Raw genomic sequence first — 22,821 nt, 5'->3', positions numbered from 1 at the left:
CGGCACGTGACCTTCCCGCGGGGCCGCACAGGGGCAGCGCCGAGCCGCGCGCGGCGCCGGGGTCACGTGATCCCCTAAGATGGCGACGGCGAAGGGGGCGTGGGGGCGGCCCCCCGCGTGAGGCGCAGGCCCGGAAGTGACGCAGCGGCGCCGTGTGGTGGGCTCTGACAGGAGGCCAGGGGGGCCTCGTCCCGGCCTCTGCCGCCCTCATGACTCCGGTGAGCGGGGCGGGGGGCTCGGCCTGGGGGGGAGACCCCGACCCCCCCCCCGCCCGGGCTCCCACGGGGGGGGGGCAGACCCCGACCCCCCCCCCGCCCGGGCTCCCACCCCCCCCGCCCGGGGGGGGGGGGCAGCAGACCCCGACCCCCCCCCCCGCCCCCCCCCCCCCGCCCGGGCTCCCACGGGGGGGGGGGCAGACCCCGACCCCCCCCCCCCGCCCGGGCTCCCACGGGGGGGGCAGACCCCGACCCCCCCCGCCCGGGCTCCCACGGGGGGGCAGACCCCGAATCCCCCCCGCCCGGGCTCCCACGGGGGGGGGGGCAGACCCCGAACCGACCCCCCCCCGCCCGGGCTCCCACGGGGGGGCAGACCCCGAACCGACCCCCCCCCCCCCCCGCCCGGGCTCCCACGGGGGGGCAGACCCCGAACCGACCCCCCCCCGCCCGGGCTCCCACGGGGGGGCAGACCCCGAATCCCCCCCGCCCGGGCTCCCACGGGGGGGGGGGGGCAGACCCCGAACCGACCCCCCCCCGCCCGGGCTCCCACGGGGGGGGCAGACCCCGAACCGACCCCCCCCGCCCGGGCTCCCACGGGGGGGCAGACCCCGAACCCCCCCCCGCCCGGGCTCCCACGGGGGGGGGGGCAGACCCCGAACCGACCCCCCCCCGCCCGGGCTCCCACGGGGGGGCAGACCCCGAACCGACCCCCCCCGCCCGGGCTCCCACGGGGGGGCAGACCCCGAACCGACCCCCCCCCCCCGCCCGGGCTCCTACGGGGGGGGGGCAGACCCCGAACCGACCCCCTCCCCCCCCCCGCCCGGGCTCCTACGGGGGGGGCAGACCCCGAACCGACCCCCCCCCCCCCGCCCCCCCCCCCCCGCCCGGGCTCCTACGGGGGGCGGGCAGACCCCGAACCGACCCTCCCTGCCCCCCCCCGCGACTTGGCGCAGGATTTGGCTTCCTCGGGCTGTGTCCGGGCCGGCCTGGGACCCTCCGCGCTGGGCTGAGCCCTGAGAGCCGGGCCTGGCCGGGCGGGCGACGAGGCCGGAGCCCGCTGGGAAGCGTTGTGGTCTCTCTGGCGCTTTGGTCCCAAGTGTCTCCGTCTCGGGGGACATGCTGACACGGTCGGTGTCTTGTGAGGGGGAAACGGCCAACCAGCTTGACCCGTGGGGCCAAACCCGGCACCGTGTGCTGTGCGGGAAAGGAAGCCACGTCGAGCTGGCAGAACAAGTGCAGAATGCTAACCGCATGCCCTTCCCCTCGCAGGCGTGTGCTCTGTTATGATTGAAACTTCAGAGCTGACTTTCGGAATAGCCCTAAGTAGAGGACATCCAGCGTGGAGGTGACAAAAGTAGTCATGAATTTAGTAAGGATGTCAGCAGTTAACTCGGGTAGGGAACCTACGACCTCAGGGATGGATGTGGCCCGTGGCTTTCCTGGATCCGGTCCCTGAGTGTTAGGGCCCCTCACCTCAGCATTGGGCAGTCCCCACTGGGGCTGCAGCACACAAAATCTACTAGGCTGGGCTGCCTAGGCTCTGGTGTGTGAAAGAAATGTGGAGAGTGTCTTTCTCCTTTTCAGTCAGAGGCCACGTCATTGAGGGCTTGTTTGGTTTTTAACTTCTCACTTGTGTGCAGCCCCCAACTGATTTTTCTGTGGGTTAGTGGCCCTCAATCTAAAAGAGTTTCCCCACCCCTGAGTTAACTGGTAAGCATCACCAGTAAGCATACTGTAGGATCCTGTTTAAGGTGTTAACCAGTTAACTGATTAACTGGCATTTTACCTCCCTTATCTTTAGTGTCCTATGATGTGTTCATAGAATTTAGAAATGGAGCAGGCTTGTTAGGTCTCAACTAATCCGTGTTTTGAAGAGATTGTCAATATACAGCTATTATTTATATTGTAATGGTACCCAAAAGCCACACCTATGTCCTTCTAGCATATTTTCCAAAGTTGTGCCTGCTATTTGGAATTTGCTATTAATTTCTTCTGATGTAAATTTGTCTGAAAGGGTAGTTAATTTGTTGTATCTTCCCTCTTCTATCACTTGGGCTGCAGACAGGTAAGAAGCCAAAAAAAAAAAAAAAACAGCAATAAAAAACCTCTCACTAGAATGGCCCCAAACTGAAAAGAAGGCACTTCACACACCAGTGCCTAGGGAGCCCAGGCGAGTAGATTTTGCGTGCTTCAGCCCCATAGTGGGACGGTGGAGGGAAGGGGGAAAAGCTGGAGCATCAGCAAGGACTCCCCAATGCTGGGGGGAAGCCCTGAGCCTCGGGGGCCAGATCCAGGCAAGCCAGGGGCTGCATCCAGCCCCCAGGACTTAGGTTCCCTACCCTTGGTTTAATGGGTTAATTATATGGGATTTTACATCCCTAGTCATTACATAATATTATTTGTGAAAGGAGGATGATTTATAGGTCAAGAGAACGTAACATAACTTTTCCAAGTTAATTTTGACTTTTTCCTAACAGTTCTCTTTATAGTTATTGTACTTCCATGTTAATGTTTGTTATTAGAAAGGACTAGAACTTGACAGTTCATCTACATGTTTTATAGAAATAGTACCACACTTTTGTTAAGTGCAAGTTATCTGAATAGGCACTAAGGATGTAAAAGGTTAGCTGGTTATTCGTAAACATTGCCTTCCTGGCATGCTTACCAGGGTAACTGATTAACCGACACCCACGCTGGCCAGAGCAGCCCCCGCCTGCAACATGGTGCAGTACTTCAGGTCCTGCCCAGCCCAACTGGAGAAGTACCCCATGGTGCCGTGTGGTAGGCCCAGCTGGACCGAGTGGTATGATGAGCCGAGCCAGAGCAGTGGCGTGGCCTGCTGCAGTGGGCCTGGCTGGAGCAGAGGCTGCTCTAGTCCAGTCAGGCCCACCGCACAATACAACGGGTTGGTTAACCAGTTAAACATATAAATTAACCAGTTAACATTTTAAAGGGGATTTTACACCCTTAGTATATGTCTCTCTCTACTGAATGTATCTTGTTCTTCCTTCAAACGAATGAAGGTTCAGTGCATGTATTTGAGGATCGCTGTGTTGGTAAACACAAGTGTAAATAGCCACATTTAATTCTTTGGGTCTGCTCGCACACACAAAATTACATGCACAAGTTTTTGCAGGTTCTGAGCTTTATTCCCTATCACAGTAATGATTCTGGATCTTTAGCAATTTGTCTTTTTCAGGATGTTGTTCATTGGATTGTGTGTGTTCCTAGAGTAAAATTAGGAAGTGAGGCAAAGTAGAATAATCTTTGTAAGCAAATACATTTAACTAAAGGAAATAAAAATAAGAAGTAGGGGTTTTAGCTGCTAGATTGCATCACTAAGCTTGTGAATGCTGAAAATTCAGAGACCATTTGTCTCAGTCCTGTTTTCAGAGAATTGTGAAGGGTTTCCTTAAAAACCTGATACAAGATTCTAATAGGAAAGGGATGTAAAGTCGTGTGTTTTTTGTACACAAAATTGTTTTTACTTTGGTTGTAATTCTTCACCTCTTGGTAGCAACTGCTATGTTCTATATTTAAACATGATCTAATAATTATGTCCCTCCAGATTCAATACTTAGTGCTTTGCTCTGCAAATTAGATGTTAGTTGGGGAGTTGTAAATATGATGAAGAGAAACTTGCCAGTGACCAAGTCCTTACGTTTTAGTATCAGCTTACAAGAAGCAAAATGAGAAAGTTCTGTAGTCAGTTTAACAGATGAAAAGCTGATTTATTTAAAATTGAGAAATCTGAAGGGCACCATGTTCATATGTATTTTTGTTGGGGGTCATGATCAAGAGTGATAGAGGCAGCAGGGGCGGGGCAGAGCAGCACCACGGCGATATTGCTGGGGACGGGGGGGGGGAGATATGGCTTTTAAGCCAGCTCCCCCCAGCACCGACCCCTGTCCCCCCACCGCCTCTCATAGAGGCAGGAAGGGGTGGGGGAAGTGAGTAGTTGATACACCAGTTGACTGCCTGATAAGCATAAGTTTAATTGAGAAGTCAAGTAGTCGACTACTGGCTAACATTCCTAACTGGAACAAAGCTAGGAGCACTTTGATGGTTTATTGTATTGTGCTGGAAACCTATGAGGGGGTAGTTCTAATGGTTATTTGCAAAAGGCAATTCCATTGCCCCAGTTCTTAGCCACTTGACACTTTTTTCCCCCCCAATAACAAATGTAATAATTCTGGCTGCAATAAAATAGCAAATAAATGTCTGTGGTTTATGAACCAGTAACAAAAATACAAATGGTTGTACTCAGGATGGAGGCCAGGGGTATTATATTTCCTTAATAAATAATAATAGACGTCACAGTTCAGGGCTGTATTTCCCCTCCATGGTCAGGCCTGTGCACCCACTCGCAGGCTTCCAGCTCCCTAGCCATTGCCTTTCTGGGTGGAAACCTGTGTCTCTTTGCCTTCTGACCAGGGTTTTGCCAGACTGTGTGGTTTCCTGCCTATCCCGTGTTATCCTCAGCACAGAAAAGCTCCTGATGGACACCTGCTTACTTCCTCTTCAGAGACGGTTAACACAGGTATATTTGCTACATTTCATTTGTGAGCGGCGTTTGTTCTTCTGGTAAGAACCATCCCCAAGAAACCATCTTGCAAACAATGAAAGAACCTACACACATATTAATAAGCTTACTGGACATCACCCTAACAGCGATTCTGGCAGGAGCAGCCCTCCAGCCTTTCACCCAAGGGGATTCCTTGTGACCATAGATTTAACACAATTTTAGCTTAAAAAAAGCACACAATCCTTCCAACACTACCCTTAGGATGGAGATCCTGGGTCCTGTCCATTTGCTGGTTCAGGAAGAAAACCCCATGAGCCAGTGTAAACCTAGGCTAGTTATTCAAACCCCTTTCTTTGTCATTAATCCCTGGAGAATCCAATCTGAACTAGTATATGTGAGCCTCTCCAGCATGTTAGCTTCAAGGCATTGATGACAGAGGAAGTAGATTAGGAACACCACCACCTGTTTCTAGAAAAGGTAGATACAGTGCCCCAATAACACACAGCTGCATTGTTAATATACAATGCCTCAAAGAAACCCTAATTCAATAAGGTTTAATTCAGTGAAGTTTCTTAATTCCATAAGGTTTGTTCAAGATATTGTCAGTCTGTCATAATAAGAAAAGTAGTTTAGTTTTGTAGGCAGAATAGTTCCTTATAATTGTTTAAAATGATTTTGAAATAAGAGATTCTAAAATAAGCACTCCCTTTGTTTTCTAAAACTGCAATTTAATTTGTAATGTTTAAGAACTTTTTTCTTCAAAGCATTTTCTAAATATTAAATAATTAATAGTCCCCAGTGTTCTTGTGAAGGAAGGAGGAAAATATTGAACTGCCTAGCAAAATATTAATTTTGAAGAGTGTATGGCACAGGGACATGTGTAGTAATTGTTTCCTTTTCGCAGGGTTTGCTCAGTACAGTAGAAGATCAGAGTTACGAACTGTCCCATCAACTACTCAGAGAAGGACAGTGATCTGTAGAAGTTTACGAACTTCTATGCTCTGGCCAAAATGAATATGATCTCTTAAACTGTCGTGGTTGTGTATATTTGATGCAACCCCCCATTTCAAACATGCTGTCAAGTATGCTAGACCCAAAATACAGCTTCTGTAAGGGAGAAAATTAAAAAATATATATATCTTTGACTTTAACGTGCATAAAAAAGCACTTTGCTAGTTGGGAAATCAGAAAGCAAAATGTTTGTTTTAGTTGTCCAACTGGAGCATAGTGTAATAATTAAAATAATAGCGTGAATTATAAAAATAAATACGATTTTTGAAATGTTGTCTTTTTAATGGCTTGAGTTCTAAGTAAAATGGATAATGAACTCTGAGTAACATATTTAACATTTTCTTTGTCACAGATGGACCAGTCATCTCCAACCTACATGCTTGCCAACTTAACCCACTTACACTCTGAACAGCTTTTGCAGGGCTTGAACCTCCTTCGCCAACACCATGAGCTATGTGACATTATCCTTAGAGTCGGTGATGTCAAGATCCATGCACACAAGGTGGTACTTGCTAGCATCAGTCCATATTTCAAAGCCATGTTCACTGGAAATCTTTCAGAGAAGGAGAACTCCGAGGTAGAGTTCCAGTGCATTGATGAGGCTGCGCTGCAGGCCATAGTGGAATATGCATACACAGGGACTGTATTCATCTCGCAGGACACTGTAGAGTCACTTCTTCCAGCTGCAAATCTCCTTCAGATCAAACTTGTCCTAAAGGAATGTTGCACGTTTCTCGAAAGCCAGCTAGACCCTGGCAACTGCATTGGGATTTCTCGTTTCGCAGAGACGTATGGCTGCCACGACCTCTACTTGGCTGCTAACAAATATATTTGCCAGAATTTTGAAGACGTTTGTCAGACTGAAGAATTTTTTGAGCTCACACATGCTGAATTAGATGAAATTGTTTCAAATGACTGTTTGAATGTTGTCACAGAAGAGACTGTTTTTTATGCACTGGAGTCTTGGATCAAGTACGATGTGCAGGAGCGACAGAAGTACTTAGCGCAGTTGCTTCACTGTGTCCGGTTGCCACTGCTGAGTGTTAAGTTTCTAACTCGGTTGTATGAAGCAAACCATCTTATTCGTGATGACCATACTTGTAAACATCTACTGAATGAAGCCCTGAAATACCACTTCATGCCTGAGCACAGACTTTCCCATCAAACTGTGTTGATGACACGACCACGGTGTGCTCCTAAAGTCCTTTGTGCTGTAGGAGGAAAAGCTGGGCTGTTTGCTTGTTTGGAAAGGTAAGGAGAATTGCTGAAACTATGTGGTACAGTTTGCATCTCTAAAATCCAGGATTCTATGGTCCGGCAATATCTGTGGTCCGGCATGACCATGGATGTTCTAGGAGCAGAAAGTCCCATTGTGCTGCAAGGACCAGGAGCTGGTGCATGGCTCAGCTGGGCTGTGAAGCGGGGACTGGGAGCCAGTGTGCAGCTTATTTGAGCTGCAGGAGTGGGAAGGCAGGGAGCCGGCTCCTGGCTCAGCTGGGCTGAGCAGGGGACGGCACCAGGAGCCAGTGCAAGGTCCTCTGGGCTGCAAGGGGGAGGGGCAAGGAACTGGTGCATGGGCTCAACTCGGGAGAGGCCAGAAGCTGGCACGCAGCTCAGCTGGGTGATGTGGGGGAACCAGGAATCCTGGGGGGATGGGGGGGTGGCAGCAGGGGGCCTGAAATTACCTTCTCTGGTCTGGAAAAATTCCTTATCACGGACCAGTCAGGTCCAAGGATGCCAGACCAGGGAGGTCCAACCTGTATTAACGTGTCCCTCCAGGTAAGGTTGAAACAGTCTTTGGACTGTAATTGTTTAATTTGTAATTAAAGGACTTCAGTCTTGAGATGGTCGGTGTTCTGCCTTCTTTCATGAACATCTAAATAATTAAAAGTCAAATTAAAAAAAATCACAGGAAACAGGCTTATCAAGAGCATATTGTGATCTTTATTTTCGTATATGATTTTCCCTGAAATGTGTTCCTTAATTTGTGCTGGGAACTTTTCTACAATGAGAAATATTACAAAGCCTCACAAGATAATTTGGGTGGCATGCATTTATTTTTGCCTTGCTACCCTTTCAGAGCTTTATGGTGTACATGATTTTTGTTTCTCTCCACAGTCACGGTTCTTGACTGCCAAATAGTAAAACTGTAGTGTAGGTGTCACAGATGTGCTTCCCACAAAACCTTCTTGGTGGCTTAAAACAGACCTTGTACTTACCAGAATGTACAATTGGGACTAACTATTTTTTCAAGTGATGTTTGATGTGGTCTAACTTAAGTTAATAAGTTCTATTTTAGCGTTTTAAATCCTTTATTGTAAGTAGTGTTGATAGATGAAGTGTAGCTACACCTTTAGTTTAGGATGTTTTATACTTATAAGCCTCGGTTTTCAGTTGCTTAAAACCATTTAGTCTGAACTGTTCCCGACTTTGCGTGCCATAGCACAAAGTGCACAGTGGTCTCTAAGAATGAGGGGATGGGGTGTGGAAATAGCTCTTCCAAGTTCAAATAGGTGGCTGGGTAATTTTTAAGAGCTGTGTGTCTCCAGTGTTTGGAATAAGAACTTGGAAATTTGGCACTGATAAAGAGGTAGTGGTACAGGGAGGCAGCAGCCCCTGTCTAGGGGGTGGTCTGAGCTCCTGGACCTGGCGTGAGCCGGAACTAAGCTGGGCTGCTGACCAGTGGGAGAGGAGGGGAAATGTGTGTAGTCTATAGCATTAACCTACAAGCTTTCTCTTATTGGTTAATTGACTACACTTTTACATCCCTAAGTCAGAGCAGGGATGTGAAGGACTAGTCAACTAGTCGCTTCCCCCACTTGCTGCCTCTATCAGAAAGAGGCAGCAAATGGAAGGGGTACTTGAAAGCGGCAGCACCACTTGAAGCCGGGGGACAGACCCCAGGCTCCATGTGGCACTGCTGCTTTAAAAACACTGCCTGCAGCCTGGGGCCAGCTGGGGACTCCTCATGGCATTTCAAAGCAGCAGAGCCCAGGATCCCCCGCTGACCCCGGGCTCTGTGTGGTGCTGCCACTTTGAAACTCACAGGGAGCCCAGCATCAGGCTTCTCACGGTGTTTCAAAGTGGCAGTGCCGCGTGGAGCCCGGTATCAGTGGGTTAGTCCCCAGCTGACCCCAGGCTCCATGCAGCGTTTTGGCCTTTGAAGTGTAGCAACAGCCCTAAGCCCTATTGACTAATCAAATAGTCGATATTTAACATCCTTAAGTCAGAGGAAAATGTCAATCCCAAATTTTGTTGGATTTTCATGCGGACCGCAAAAGGCACATTTCTGGCCGCAGGATCACCACGGCAACAGCACAGGTCCACAAGGGGGCTGGTTTTTAAACTGGCTCCCCTCGCAGACCAGCTCCCACCTGGCATCCCATGCTGCTGTCTCTGATACAGTGGCAGCAGCATGGAGTGGCGGGGGGGGGCTCCTTGGGAGTGAGGCCGGAGCACACTGGCTGCTGGCCCCGCTCCCGCAGACTATAGAATAGTCTCCTAAGCGATAAGAATTCATGAGGTTACTCAACTATTCAATTAACCAATATCTAACATCCCTACTCTGACTCTTGTAACTTGCATATACACAGTATTGTAGCAACACACTTCTAACAACATTCCACCTGCACTGAGCATGCTCCAAAGCGCACAGCTGGAGTTGGAGGAGAGTGAATGCTTGGAATAGAGAGGAGGTGCTAATTCAGCACTAATGGTAGCACTAATAGCAACAGCTGCTATCATCCCCATGGCCTAGGACCGTGGTCACCAACCAGTAGATCGTGAGCTACCGGTAGATCTCAGGGGCTCTAAGAGTAGCTCTTGAGCCCTCTCTGAACTGCGCGCCTGCGCAGGACATTTACATTAGATTTCCTCATTTGAGGAGCAGCTACTCACTGAGCAACACCACAGGTGAGTAGCTGCAAGGAATGGTGGGAGCTGGGAGGCTGGGAGGGCTGAAACACCCCAGCCAGCTGACTGTGGCTTGCACAGCTGGAGCTAGGCGCAGCCTCCCTGGGCTGAGTGCAGGGCAGCCGGGCTGGAGGGAAGAGAAGCAGCTGCCCGGCCAGCTGGCCATGGCGCTCAGCCAGGGTGCACCACGTGGGCGGGCGCAGAGGAGAAGCTGCCTGGCCTGCTGGCTCTGGGGTTCAGCCCAGAGGAGGCTGAACCGTGCTCCAGCTGATTGGGTGGCTTCCCCTCTGCGCCTGCCCACGTGGAGCTTGTGGTGGCACCCTGGCTGAGCACCATGGCCAGCTGGCCGAGCAGCCACTTTTCTTCGCTCCAGCCCGGCTGCCCTGCGGTCAGTCCGGAGGGAGCGCGGGTCGGAGGCTTCCCTCTGTGGCTGGTGTAGGGAACTCCCTGCCCCCAACCTTGTTCCCTCTCCTCTGCCCCAAACTTGTCCCCCGCCCTCCTGGCCCCCTGTTCCCTCTCCCTTGCCCCCCCGACCCAGCTGCAGAAACCTGCCCCCCCCACCCCCCTGCAGAAACTTGTCCCCCGGCACCCTGCCCTCCCTGCAGAAACCAGTTCCTTCTGGCACCCTGTCTCCTACTACTGAAACCTGTCCTGGCACCCTGCCCCCTCTCCCCTGCCCCCACTGGCACCCTGTTCCCTGCTCCAGAACCCACTAGCACTCCTCCCCAGTACTGTGTCCCCTGCTCCCAAATGACTTTTCTATGGGTCAGTGGCAGGTTCAAGGCAGGTTCCCTGACTCAAGGCAGGTTCCCTGCCATTCTCATAAATAAAGACAATGCAGAAACGTTTTCTGTTTAACATATTATTCTATTTAAAAATGAAGCCTGGCCAACAAACCCCCAATTGGGGCCAAGCCCCCATCTGGCCACAACCACTCCTGCACTCCCCCTTCCCCAGACCCTAGCTCTGAACCTATCAAACACTGGAACCCCATGCCCTCAGCCCCTCACATACCCCAACCCAAATTCCTGCACCCTCACATCCGCAAGCCTGTGGCTTGCTTAGTATCCCAACACTGCCCAGCCTGGAGCCCCCTCCCCGAGCCAGTGTCCCCTTCTCCACCTCCTCCTCCATCCAGATTTCCTCCCAGAGCTTGCACCTCTCACTCCTTCCCACGCCCAAATCCCTCATTCCCACCCCAGAGCCTACACGTCCTGTCTCAGCCCAGCAAAGGTCCAGCTAGACTGCAGGAGTTTTTCAGGATTCTGGAGATATCCCAGAAAAACTCTTCTGCATCCAGGGTTGCGTTTGTTCTTCCGCTTTTTTAGTGGAAGAGCAAACAGGCTCTTTTGGTCACCCCTTTGTTCCTCTTTCCACAAGGAATAAGGGGGCTTCCAAAAGAAGGGTTTTTTCCTGACATTTGGTCCAGTGTAGACAGGCCAAATGTTGGACAAACCTCTTCCTACAGAAGAATAAAAAAAAAGAGCAGCAGTATAAGGATTGGGGATAGCAAGTGATGGAGAGGAGGAGAATAGAGAGGGCGGGGCTTCAAGGAAGGGGCGGGGCGGTAGATCTTGGCTTGGTCTGTCATTTAAAAAGTGATCTTGGGTGTAAAAAGGTTGGAGACCACTGGCCTAGGAGAAGCCAGATGTGCTAATCTCCCTTGTAACTGATTAATTGTGTGCACCACACAACCCTTTCTTCCCTTTCTTTTGGGCAGGGGCTCCTATCCTTCCCTGAGGGAGGCAAATGTAATTTCCCACCACCTTTCAAGCCAGGGTATCCAAGAGCTTGAACAAGGTCCCTCCCTATGAATAGGCTCCAGTGGTCATATTCTCTAGACACCTGAGTTGTCAGATGTCCAAAGCAAACTGTATTTTAGAAAGAGAGAGAAACATGACTTTTTCTTGGGTGTTTTCCATTTCTGGTATTCTTGGGTATTGCCTGTATTTTCAGACAAATGTGACTTGTTTTGTGGTTCATAGAATACTATAGCACTAACCTTATTCTACTGTTGTATGATAGGGCTGTTCATGTTGCACTTTCTTGGTGATTGCACCTGTATTTACCCTCAAGGAATCATGGGTAGGGGGCCCATTCCAGCTTCTACCTGTCTTTGATGGAGACCCATGTCACTTCCATTCCTGACTGGCATTTTCAAGCTGCACAGCTCCCCGTCCATGCTGTGATATCCGGGCAAGACAGTTTGCCCAAAGGCTGCGGCCTGTGCTTTGCTTTCTCTCTGGGGACCAGAAGATCATGTTGCCAGTTACTGCCCAGTTTGCTCTGTGCTAGCATATGCATTCTTATGGTAAAAGCATTACAGAGAAGATAAACACAAGAGGGGTTCTGCTCTGCATGGTAAAATGTTACCAGCAGTTACCCATCAGTGTCTTGGGATCTCTAGGATGCCAAAGTCTTTCCAGCCTTTCCTTGGGATTGGGGCCCTTGGTCAAGAGGTCCTGTCTGCTCACTGGATCATACAGTAGGCCCCGTGTGTCAGTTCAGGGTCATCGTTTTATACCAAAATCCCTTTCTCTGTCTTGTTTCCAGAAAGCCCAGTTTTACAACTCTACAGAGATTTAAATATACTAGTTGTAGTCTTAGTGACAGGCCTTAATCGCCCCGAATGTTTTCATTTCCTGCATGAGCTTTGGTAGCCCTCTCCCATGGAATAGAATGCAATCATACATAAACCATTTATAATTTTAATACAGTGGTGCTTAAAGATACTGGATGGGGTTGTAATACCTACCATGATTCAGACATGTTCTTAGAGTACAAAGGCGTTTAGTATCTGTTTAAATAACTTGAACCCAAACTCATAAAATTACATGACTTAAAGAAAAAAATAGCTTGTCATTTGAAGTTTTTAATTTTGAGAGAACTATTTGTTATGTTCTTTATTATGATTTACTGTAGATGTTACTACACTTAACTTTTCCAAACTTGATTTGAAAACATAGTGTTTCTGAAGCAAAGTGAAAATTGGAAACCGCAACAGGCTGAACCTCTTTAGTCCAGCACCCTCAGGACCTCACCGGTGGCGAACCAGAGAATTTGATGATCCACAAGAGGTCAATATTGTCTGATAGCATTACCGGCACTTCCACCGCTTACTGGGCTCTTAACAAATATTTAGGGGTAAATTAGAGCTGAATTACAGCACAGAACACTGAGAACCAGGACTGGTGGCTGTAGCAAACTTTATGGGACCATGGGAAAATTGGCCACACCCACGATAAGTGACTAAAATCATGTCAGACCACAGATGTTACCAGACCAGAGAGTGCCGGACTAGAGAGATTCAACCTATATTGGCACAGAAGATAATCAGGGTACATCTACACAGCACGGCTAAAGTCGAATTAAGCTATGCAACTTCATTTATGTCAATTGCGTAGCTGAAGTTGAAATAGCTTAATTCAGCTTTTGGCACTGTCTACACAGCAGGAAGTCAAAGGAAGAACACTCTTCCTTCAGCTTCCCTTACTCCTCGTAAAATGAGGGTTACAGGAGTCAGAGTAAGAAGTCCTTCAGCTCAATAGCCTTTCAAAATAAAGGCATGGTGTGTATATGTGCGCTATGTTATTTTTGGAATAACTAACATTATTCCGAAATAACACTGCTGTGTAGATGTACCCTCAAAATGGGAAATTTGTCAGTTTTTCAGATCTAAGGATTGGAGATCATGAGAATTTGTGACTTTCTGTTCAATAGCGTACTTTTCCAGTAGTCTCTCTGGTACTGTTCTTCTGCGAAGTCTCACAGTGAAGTACTGATTGTAAGACTCTTCCCAATATTTTTGTCAGAAATCCATTGTTTTCTGCTCTCCTCAAGCCTTCAGCAAATGCAGTGAAATAGGGAGCTTTTTCTCTGCCCTGCTGTAATTGAACCAAAGTCCTTGAGTTTAAACAATTCATGTGGACATAAAGAGCTGTTTGTATGTTTCTTTGTTTTTAACTTTTCTAAAAAATTCAAGGCAAGAGATGGAAGGGGGAAGAGCACATGCAGATAGCTGCTCCCGAAGCAGGGAGCTGAAAATAGGCCATACCATTCTGCAGCACGGAATGCTTTCTCCTGCAGGACAGCAGAGCTGTAATATTTGCTGCTGTATTTTTATCTGTCTCTTGCCTTGAACCTTTTTGTGAAGACTGAGGTTGCTGGATTCTGTAACTACCAAAGAAATAAGAGTGGGAAAAATCCCACTATGATCACAGGAGTCGTATTGGGGTCTGACGCCGGCTCCGGGACTGCAGAGGCAGGATTTCCTATGGCAACATTAATGCCAGTTGTCAGCAGATTTCTGGGTTGAGTGACCATATAGTGATAATTTTCATGGTGGCTTATAGGAATTTTCCCTTCTTACTGTATATTTGGAGGAAGTGTTACCTCACTGAATAACTCTTTCACACATGTTAATCAGTGACTGTGAAATGCTCAGTATTCTTGGATCTGGATGACCTGAGGCCTGATCCAAGGTACATCAGGCCTGGGTGTGAAACATTCATTCCAGTCATTAACAAATGAATAGTACTTGGTAGGACTTAGCACAGCTTCAGAGAGTACAGTCTGTTCACCTAATCCAAATTCTCTATTTCCTCTCCAGTGTTGAGATGTATTTTCCGCAGAAAGACTCCTGGATAGGTCTGGCACCTCTTAGCATTCCCCGCTATGAATTTGGAATATGTGTCCTGGACCAGAAGATCTATGTTGTAGGAGGGATTGCAACGCACATGTGTCAAGGCATCAGTTACCGAAAGCATGAAAATTCAGTGGAATGCTGGGATCCCGATACAAATACCTGGACATCTCTTGAAAGAATGAATGAGAGCCGAAGTACTCTTGGAGTAGTGGTTCTGGCAGGGGAACTGTATGCCTTAGGTGGCTATGATGGGCAATCGTATTTACAGTCAGTAGAGAAATACATTCCAAAGGTTAAGGAATGGCAGCCGGTGGCGCCAATGAGTAAAACAAGAAGTTGTTTTGCTGCTGCTGTCTTGGATGGAATGATCTATGCCATCGGAGGTTATGGGCCTGCCCATATGAACAGGTACGTACTGTTGAGGTCTGCAGGATCAAACTAACATGAACTTGGAGAATGAGGGATAATATTTACCTTGTGATCAGCAGCTGCTTGTTAACGTTTCTAAGTAAGATCAGTGGTAAACCACGGTGGGCCTCATTAATTATTGCTCTGCTTCATCAACCTGAGAATTCCTTTGGGAAGCCTTCTTTTAATGTACAGCTGAAGTGCTCTAGCTCAGCTCTTCCTGGAATACAAATCTTAAGAGAAAAATCTAAAAGCTTAAAAAATTCGGAGGCTAACAAGATGAAGCTGTCAATGTAAAAAAAAAAGTGTTTGTGATCGCAGGTCCTCACATTCTACTGGCTGTAATCCTAAATTCTTAAAATATGCACATTGACCATCTTCCAGCTAAAGTTCCAGAATATTTATTCATGGTGCATCTTTGAGGCATTAGGTGTTTACCCCAAGTATGGAAAAAAAAAAAAAAAAAACGAAAACCCAGATTCTAAAGGGTCATTATCTAGTGCTTTGGCCTCCTCTGTTCACTTAGTTACTCAAGTCCATAATTGCAGTGGGATTACACGTGTGCTAAAAGGCTGGTTACTCATGTATCTTGCTGAGCTGAACTGGGCTTTAGACTTGTTTGATTATAAAGATCCAGTACAGGAGGATGAGCACAAAAACAAACAGTCAGAGGCCTTCGTCCTATGTTCAGATCCCCGAGCTTGGAACCTTACACCCATAATGAGTTCCATTGAAGTCAGCAGCACTCCTGTCAGTTGCCAGCTTCTCACCACATGGATCTTGGTCCCTGGTCCCTTCTGGCCGTGAATCCCCTTGTCCATTCCCTTATTACCTGGGCCGTGGCAAGAACAGGGTTGCTTGCATTTCCCTAAACAGGCTCATAATGCTTGTAGCTCTGACTATATTCAAATCTCATGCTTCAGCCAGTCACCCTGCAAGCTTAGGAAGGGTTTTTTTTTTCCTGGTGCGCAATTGACCGGATAGGTATTGGTTTGTTTTGTCTCCCTCTGAAGTATCAGATTGGATAGATCAGTGCTCTGATGTGATTTTCTTTCTAGATGGCTGACCTGCCAGGTTTTGCTCAGGGTCTAACTGATTGACAGATTTGGGATCAAGAAGAAATTTTTAGCCTGGGTCATGTTGCCAGGGCCTTTGGAGGTTTTTACCTTCATCTGCAGCATGGAGCAGGAACCACCTGCTGGTGGGCATCTCCCATTCAATCCGTTTCAAGCCATTGCAACAGGGTTGTAGGCACCTCAGTCTCTCCTGTTCTTTGCCTGTGGCACGCAGCAGTTTAATCTTCTTTTGAACTAACGTCATTGGGCTCAGCCTAGCAGTGCCTGAGTCAAATGTAATGGCTTGTGTTGTGCAAACGGTCAAGAATCCATGCTCCCCAATTTGTGAAATCTATGCTCTGGCTGCAGCATTAGGGTCATAGGATGCAGCAACACAAACTTCCCCTCATGAGCAATGGCAGCAGAACAGTTGGGCATCGCTCTTCAAAAGGCCTCACTTTAAACAGCAGGCTCATGGAGCACTGCTGCCGTGGCATCTGGTTCTATTGCTGCTAAAGTTCTTGGCGCTGAATTAAATGGCAAAAGAGTCAGACCCCTAGTTTGTGACAAAGGAGGTGCTGTTCAGCTGATGAATGGCGAAGACACGCATGAGTGTCTTAGACATGAGTTTTGTTAGATGTTGGGGGAGGGACTATTGCATTCCTCACTGGAATAATGCGAAGTGTACTTATTTAAGTGTTAAACCAATGCAGAGTTTAAGGAAGAAACACTCTGACCACACCTCAACACTGAGCAGCTATGATAGCCTTACTCCAATCATGCATTCGTGTCTTGAACACCAAGGAATTGCCAGCATCACCCACAGTTACAGAGCTATTGAAATTGTGCCAGGTAGTTCTAGCTTTCCTTTTTCAAAATTCCCTTTCTCTTGAGTGACTCTGTTTTCCCTGGTTGTGGACCCTGTTAGTGACTTGGTCATCGGGCTCATACAAGCCCTGGAAGCTGACTCCTCTGTAATAGGCTTCTTGCCTTCAGTGCACTTCTCCTCCTGGTTCCTCTGTCTGTCTTCTCCCCTCTTCTGCCCCCTATGCCACGGGGGCTGCTCATCTGGTGGGACTGCAGCCATTGCTTATGTCTGTAGTAACCATTCTGTCTTCTGTACACGTGCAGCGCAGGGAAGCATGCTTTGCGGGGCTGCATGCTGCTTGCAAATTTACCCGCAGTGAGGATATGTCTCATCCTCCGCTACTATGCAGTGATTTTCAAACCCTGTTTTGCCATTCTTGATGAGTACTCCTTCCCCACTTCCATCACCACCCCTCCGGCCTCGGTGTTTGGGCAAGATGGGGAAATCCTTGTGCCTGAAAGATGTCCTAGTTAAACTCCCTTGCAGACTTGTGAAATGTTCAGATGATTGTTATTCCTTGAATTATAGTAACACTTGTCCTTCACAAGAACCCTCAGCCTGTACTCGCTCTTGTTTCTCCTCAAAATGTATCCTGTGATTATCGTAACCTGATAATTTCTGGGTACAGGCAGAACAGGCCATGAGGGAAGGTTTTTAAATTGTTGTTGGCAATTCTGTGGGCTGATTCTTCAGTTATGCCAGTTCTACTTTGCTGGAGGATCCTTCTGTTGTTGAGTGTTGGCTAGTGTACAGTCATTTAAATGACTAACTGATACGCCTGGATTGATAGAAGCTGAAGCGCAGAGTTGGCAGGGGGTTCCCTGGGAGGGGGAGCATTTTAATAACTGCGTGACTGCTAAAAATTGTTGTAGCTACACGATTACTAAAATAAACAATATCTAACATCCCTAATGTTGGTTTCGTGGCTTCTTTGCACCAGCCTTGGTGAAAAGCAGCTAAACTGCAGGATTTTTCCAGTAGCCTAAACATTTTTTTTCCTCATTGACTTACACAATGGAGCAAACTTTTTAGTTGAGAGAAGCAACCTAGAAATCCCTGGTGAATGCAGATAAGTCTCTTGTGGTATAAAACTCAGTGAAAACAATTGTCATTAAAACCCAAGGCTTACAAGTTGTTTATTTGTATCTGCAGCATGGAACGTTATGATCCAAGTAAAGACTCATGGGAGACGGTAGCTTCAATGGCGGACAAAAGGATAAACTTTGGTGTTGCTGTCATGCTGGGCTTCATTTTTGTAGTGGGTGGACACAATGGGGTATCTCACTTGTCAAGCATCGAGAGATACGACCCCCATCAAAATCAATGGACGGTGTGTAGACCTATGAAGGAACCTAGAACAGGTAGGAATGTGTAAAATGTTGAGAATGCCAAGAGGTTATCCTGGTGACCTTAGAGACAAAACTGCCATTTGACTTGATAGAAGAATGACAAGATTAAGGATGCAGGACTTGGCCTTCAGAGTATCATGTCTTTTCCCTGAATAGATCAGCACTCACTAAAAAAATTTAATGTCCTGTGAAAGAATGACTAAATATTCACTTTATCTTTTGCTTTGTGTGAATAAATTACAAGATAATTTCTTTTCCTAATTATTATAAAAGGCCTAATTCTTCAACCTGTACTCACATTGAGTAGAGCCTTAGGCCCCACTGACTTCAAAGAGTCTGTTTATGAATATCTGGAAATGAAAATTATTTTCATTCAAAGAATGGCAAAATCTTGACCAAGATTTATAAAACAAAAACTAATACTGGTAGGTAGAACATGGGGGTAGAACTGTCCTAGGCAGCTGGTTCATTCTCAGTACTGCCTAGTCCTTCCTCCCTGTCTGACTGGGGGGAAAAGGTCAGTGTTTGGCTTGGGGGGTGGGAGGATGCAGGGTGATTCAAGAAAGGAGACCTGGATCCAAATGGGCACTGATTTTTTTTTTTCCACCCACATGCAGCCTTCTTCAAAAACTCTACTTTTGATGTTTCTGTTCTGCTAAATTATATTCTTAATGAATTTTGCATCTTGTTCCCTTTAATAGGAGTTGGTGCAGCGGTAGTTGATAACTACCTTTATGTTGTTGGCGGTCACTCAGGGTCATCCTATCTGAACACTGTCCAGAAATATGACCCTATCTCGGATACGTGGCTGGACTCTGCTGGCATGATGTACTGTCGATGCAATTTTGGTTTGACTGCACTTTGATGAAAAGTGTAAACTCATGGACCTGCTTGAAAAAATGCCCAATTCATGGAGACCATCAGCTGCATTTTCTGGAGTTTGGAGGAAAAGGGTAAAGATTTGATTGACAGAGTTGGTCTTTTTCCCAAAAGTTGGCCTTGGTTTATTGTTAGTTACACAAAACAAAACAAATGAAAGACTTGTTGCCAATCTGGGGTATGGACTGCATCCTGTTACTGGCATGAAATTGTTATCTTAATATTAAAACACCTGGAATAGGATTAGAAAACCTACTGTACAGCTAATCCTTTCACTTTTTAGAGCTTTTACCTCTTCCTACTATGAAACATGCAGTCTACTGTGCTAGGGATGAAAGATATTCGAGTATGTTGTATGATTGGACTATTTGTTAATAATTGACTGGCTGTGTCTTCATATTGAGAAAATGCCAGTGCTTCACAAACTTTTCTATGAATAGCAACTAAAGGGCTGCCTTCTGTCTGAATCTCAAGGTTTGTAAATAATAAATGCCATAGTATGTTGCCTGTACACTCTCCTTTGTTACCTGCTTAATGTGTTTTGGGCTGGAGATAATTATCTTTGGTGACAATTTAAGTTAATACATTGGCAAGGTAAGTTTCATGCCTTTTTATATTTTTGAACCTATTGAAACAAACTGCAACTAACTGACTCTCTTTAACTTCCCCTATCATTTTGTTGTGGACTGACTAATGCTAGATGAAATTACTTACCTAGTCTGCAATGTGCTTGTAATCGTAAAGCAAAGAAAGCTTTAAATGGTTAATTCATCAACAATGTCTTGGTTTTCTTAAGTAGCACTGCAGAGTTCACAACATAGGTGTAAATATTTAGAAAGACGTGTCCAACTCATCCCTAGTACTATCAGACTTGTGTTTATACTTTCTTGTAACTTTTTTTCCCCCCGCTTTTAAGAATGTGTGATTGCTTTTACAGAGTGTTCAGGTATCAAAATGGTGCTAACTGTAGGATTTACCACAAGGCTGTTACCAATCTAGTGCAGTATGCGTAAAACAATATTTGTTTTGATTGTTCTCTAGTGTGTTTGTTTCTTTTTATCTGCTTGATTAATTTGTGCCTATAAAAATATCAGTAATAACACAACATACTCTAAATGTTTTCAGTTGAGCTAGTTTAATAATCCTGTTGTTCATAAACATGGACTGGATGAACAGTGCATTTCTGCCTCTTTAAACAAGTTTTGCCTTTAAAAAATATCACATTGAATAAAAAGCACTGGGCATAGTTTTTATACTGTGCACATATCCTTTGTAACTGAATACTGAAGGTGATTCTTGTGATAAACCAGACTCTAAAGAAGTCTACATCAGTGACACCAGTAATCAAAATTAGTTAAGATTTGGAAGGATAAATTAAAAAAAGACTGTGCAGGATTAACAGTCATTAAAATAAATGACTGAATAAATGTTAATTTAGGTTATTATAGTATGTTTTGCTACATTTTTCTTTGTTTTAAGCAAGGAATCATGTTTATTTTGCAGTGTGGTCTAATGTTCGTACTTATCCTTGCCAATTTTGTTACTTGATACATTTTTCTGTTTCTGGAGTTATTTTCCACATCCCGATTTTAACATAATAATCCAATGTACGTTTCCCCTCACTCTGAAAATTCACATATTAATTTTGAAAGTGCAATAATATTCGACAATGTTGTCTAAAAAGCCATTTTTAAGTACATAAAATAAGGTGTTCTGGGTGTACTTAATTTAGTCTGAGCTCCTGTAAAACTAATTGCAGCCAGGCAAACTGCAGTTTTCTTGTTCTTCCATAAGCTAAGATTCATCTTCAACAATGAAAGAATTATCTTTTAACCATAAAAAAAAATCTACATTTTACCAATGTTTGCACAAATTATGGAATCCTGCAAATATTTTTCATACTTTACTAACTTGGTAGAATTCAGCAGGACTTGTAAGCAAATACAATGGACAAATTAAGCATTTTATATGCTGTTTATGTGAATGACCTATTGCTTATTCTAGTTACATAGCAATAATAGCATAACTGAATGATTCCAGCTGATCTGTTGATAGAAGACAGGTAGCTATGGAGTTGTACAGGGAGTGTTTGTGGTAGTGAAGAGCAAAGCAGTTTTAGGAACCGATCATAACCAAAATCATGTTGTTTTGGGCACATGCCCAAGTTGAATGTTTACATCTGCTTTTTGCTTTCTAGTTACACAATGTCACAGTGATACATGGATTTTGTGAATTAAGGAGCATCTTATCCTCCATTTAAACAAGGAGATAAAGATGCTCAAAAACCTAGTTTGCAGAACAGTGTTTAATTGGTGAGTTTATGCCTTGACACAGCTACAGATGTTTGTGTGTAATTCAACATGTACAGAATTTTTTTACAAGAATATTCCATGAATGCAGCTTTTTAACATACACACTTAAGTCTCATTTGAATCATTAGTAAACAAAAGTTCATGTGCAGAAAGTGGCACAATAGATGGACTTACGTGGTCTGGTGTCAGTAGATTCATACCTGACCGGTATGGTGATAGTTTGTCAATATCTAGATAGCGCCTTTCATTTCAGGATCTCAAAGCATTTTACAAGTGCAGTGTATGTTATTCCTTTCATTTAGGCAATAGTGAAATTAAATTGTTAAATAGACTTACCACTTCACATGATACTGAGGTTAATGCAGCCTATTGCTAAATTTAGAATACCAAATTAAGCAACATTTTAGTATTCAGGTTTGATGTTAAGAATGGAAGAAGTAATAGTTAATGAAAAATCCTGCTGTTTCTAGATACAGGTCTGTTTAGCTTGGATATTGATAAAGTGCATCAGTGTAAGATGAACACTCAGATATGCTGTCGGCCTGTCAAACTTAGGAATCCTGTACGCTAACAGATATGACATACTCATTTTTCTGTTTTGGACGCTGCTTGTGCTGATCACCGAAGTGCTCCATTTTAGGAAGATCTGATACAGCAATCAGTTTAGCATTTAAAATAAACCTGGTACAGCCTGTACCATCTTTCATGCAATCTGAAAGTTAAGACCTTCAAACAAGATGTCATACAATTTAAATTATCATCCAGTTCTATTTCTTAATTACACGATTATTTTTGAAAGCACTTTAAAATAGGTGTGAGTTTGTGTGTTCATAAAGTCATTGGATTTTTGCTCAGTTGTTTAAAAGAAACTTAATAAAATGCCATATGCAAGTTTCCTGATAGTCATTGCAGTTCCAAATGCTTTCGTTTTGGAATATCCAGTTGGAATCTCTGAGGGGACAAATGTGTCCAATATACAGCTCTGGTGTTACAAGTAGCTAACTGTTTTACTGGAGGTAGTTAAGTGTTGCTTTTGTGAATTTGTCACCTGTAAGTCCCCACTCATTTATATAAAACAATGCAAAAATTTTCCAAGATTGCCTTAAATTCCTGATGTTTAATTAAAACTCAAAGAACTGGATGATAATTCCTATATTTTGCCTTACGTGCTGTGCTGTACTTTAAACCCAAGGAGAATTTTAACTTTAAGCAGGTTGGAACCTTTGTACAGTGAGTACCATATTGTACTCTGACTTGTGAGGTGTGATCTGGTTGTGAGTTTCAGATGAGAAATATAGTTCTGTGTCTGTACAGTATTTTCATGTGTACACCGTTTTTAGCAGCAGGATTTTGTTTTCATAAGTGGCATTTGAGTTTTAAAAACTGCTGAATAACTTGCATTTTTGTTCTTTAATAGTATTTTCAATATGTGTTTGCTGTTGTGACAATGCGCTGTAACAATTTGTTGTAACAGTATTTCATTTAATGTGAAATGTTTACTAAATAAATCTGGGGCAAAAAGGATTTTATTTTTACATTTTGGCTGGATGGTGAATGCAAACGCATGCTGGTTTTAATCCTGCTTTTAAATGCAATCAAATGCAATGACGTCCATGTGATGTGGTCCCTTAAGGGCCTTGCG

General features: G+C 45.4%; 1 protein-coding gene across 3 annotated transcripts; it reads left to right on the top strand.

Moving 5' to 3' along the window:
• Positions 1 to 10: 10 nt before the first annotated feature.
• KLHL28 (kelch like family member 28) lies at positions 11 to 22,703 on the top strand. Of its 3 annotated transcripts, XM_075926134.2 has the most exons (7): positions 11 to 218; positions 1,485 to 1,560; positions 4,650 to 4,755; positions 6,104 to 7,002; positions 14,273 to 14,716; positions 17,792 to 18,000; positions 18,690 to 22,703. In XM_075926134.2, the coding sequence occupies exons 2-7, from the start codon at positions 1,499 to 1,501 to the stop codon at positions 18,851 to 18,853; spliced, it is 1,884 nt and encodes a 627-aa protein (XP_075782249.1). In that variant the 5' UTR covers positions 11 to 218; positions 1,485 to 1,498; the 3' UTR covers positions 18,854 to 22,703. The 3 variants fall into 3 exon arrangements, with proteins under 3 accessions (XP_075782249.1, XP_075782250.1, XP_075782251.1); XM_075926135.2 differs by lacking the exon at positions 1,485 to 1,560; XM_075926136.2 differs by lacking the exon at positions 11 to 218 and having other exon boundaries at positions 1,560 to 1,584.
• Positions 22,704 to 22,821: the final 118 nt, after the last annotated feature.

This window comes from Pelodiscus sinensis, chromosome 5, assembly GCF_052426305.1.
Source record: "Pelodiscus sinensis isolate ZL-2025 chromosome 5, ASM5242630v1, whole genome shotgun sequence".
Lineage (NCBI taxonomy): Eukaryota > Metazoa > Chordata > Testudines > Trionychidae > Pelodiscus > Pelodiscus sinensis.
Note: the sequence above shows the minus strand (reverse complement) of the source record. Positions and strands in the feature narration are given on the sequence as shown.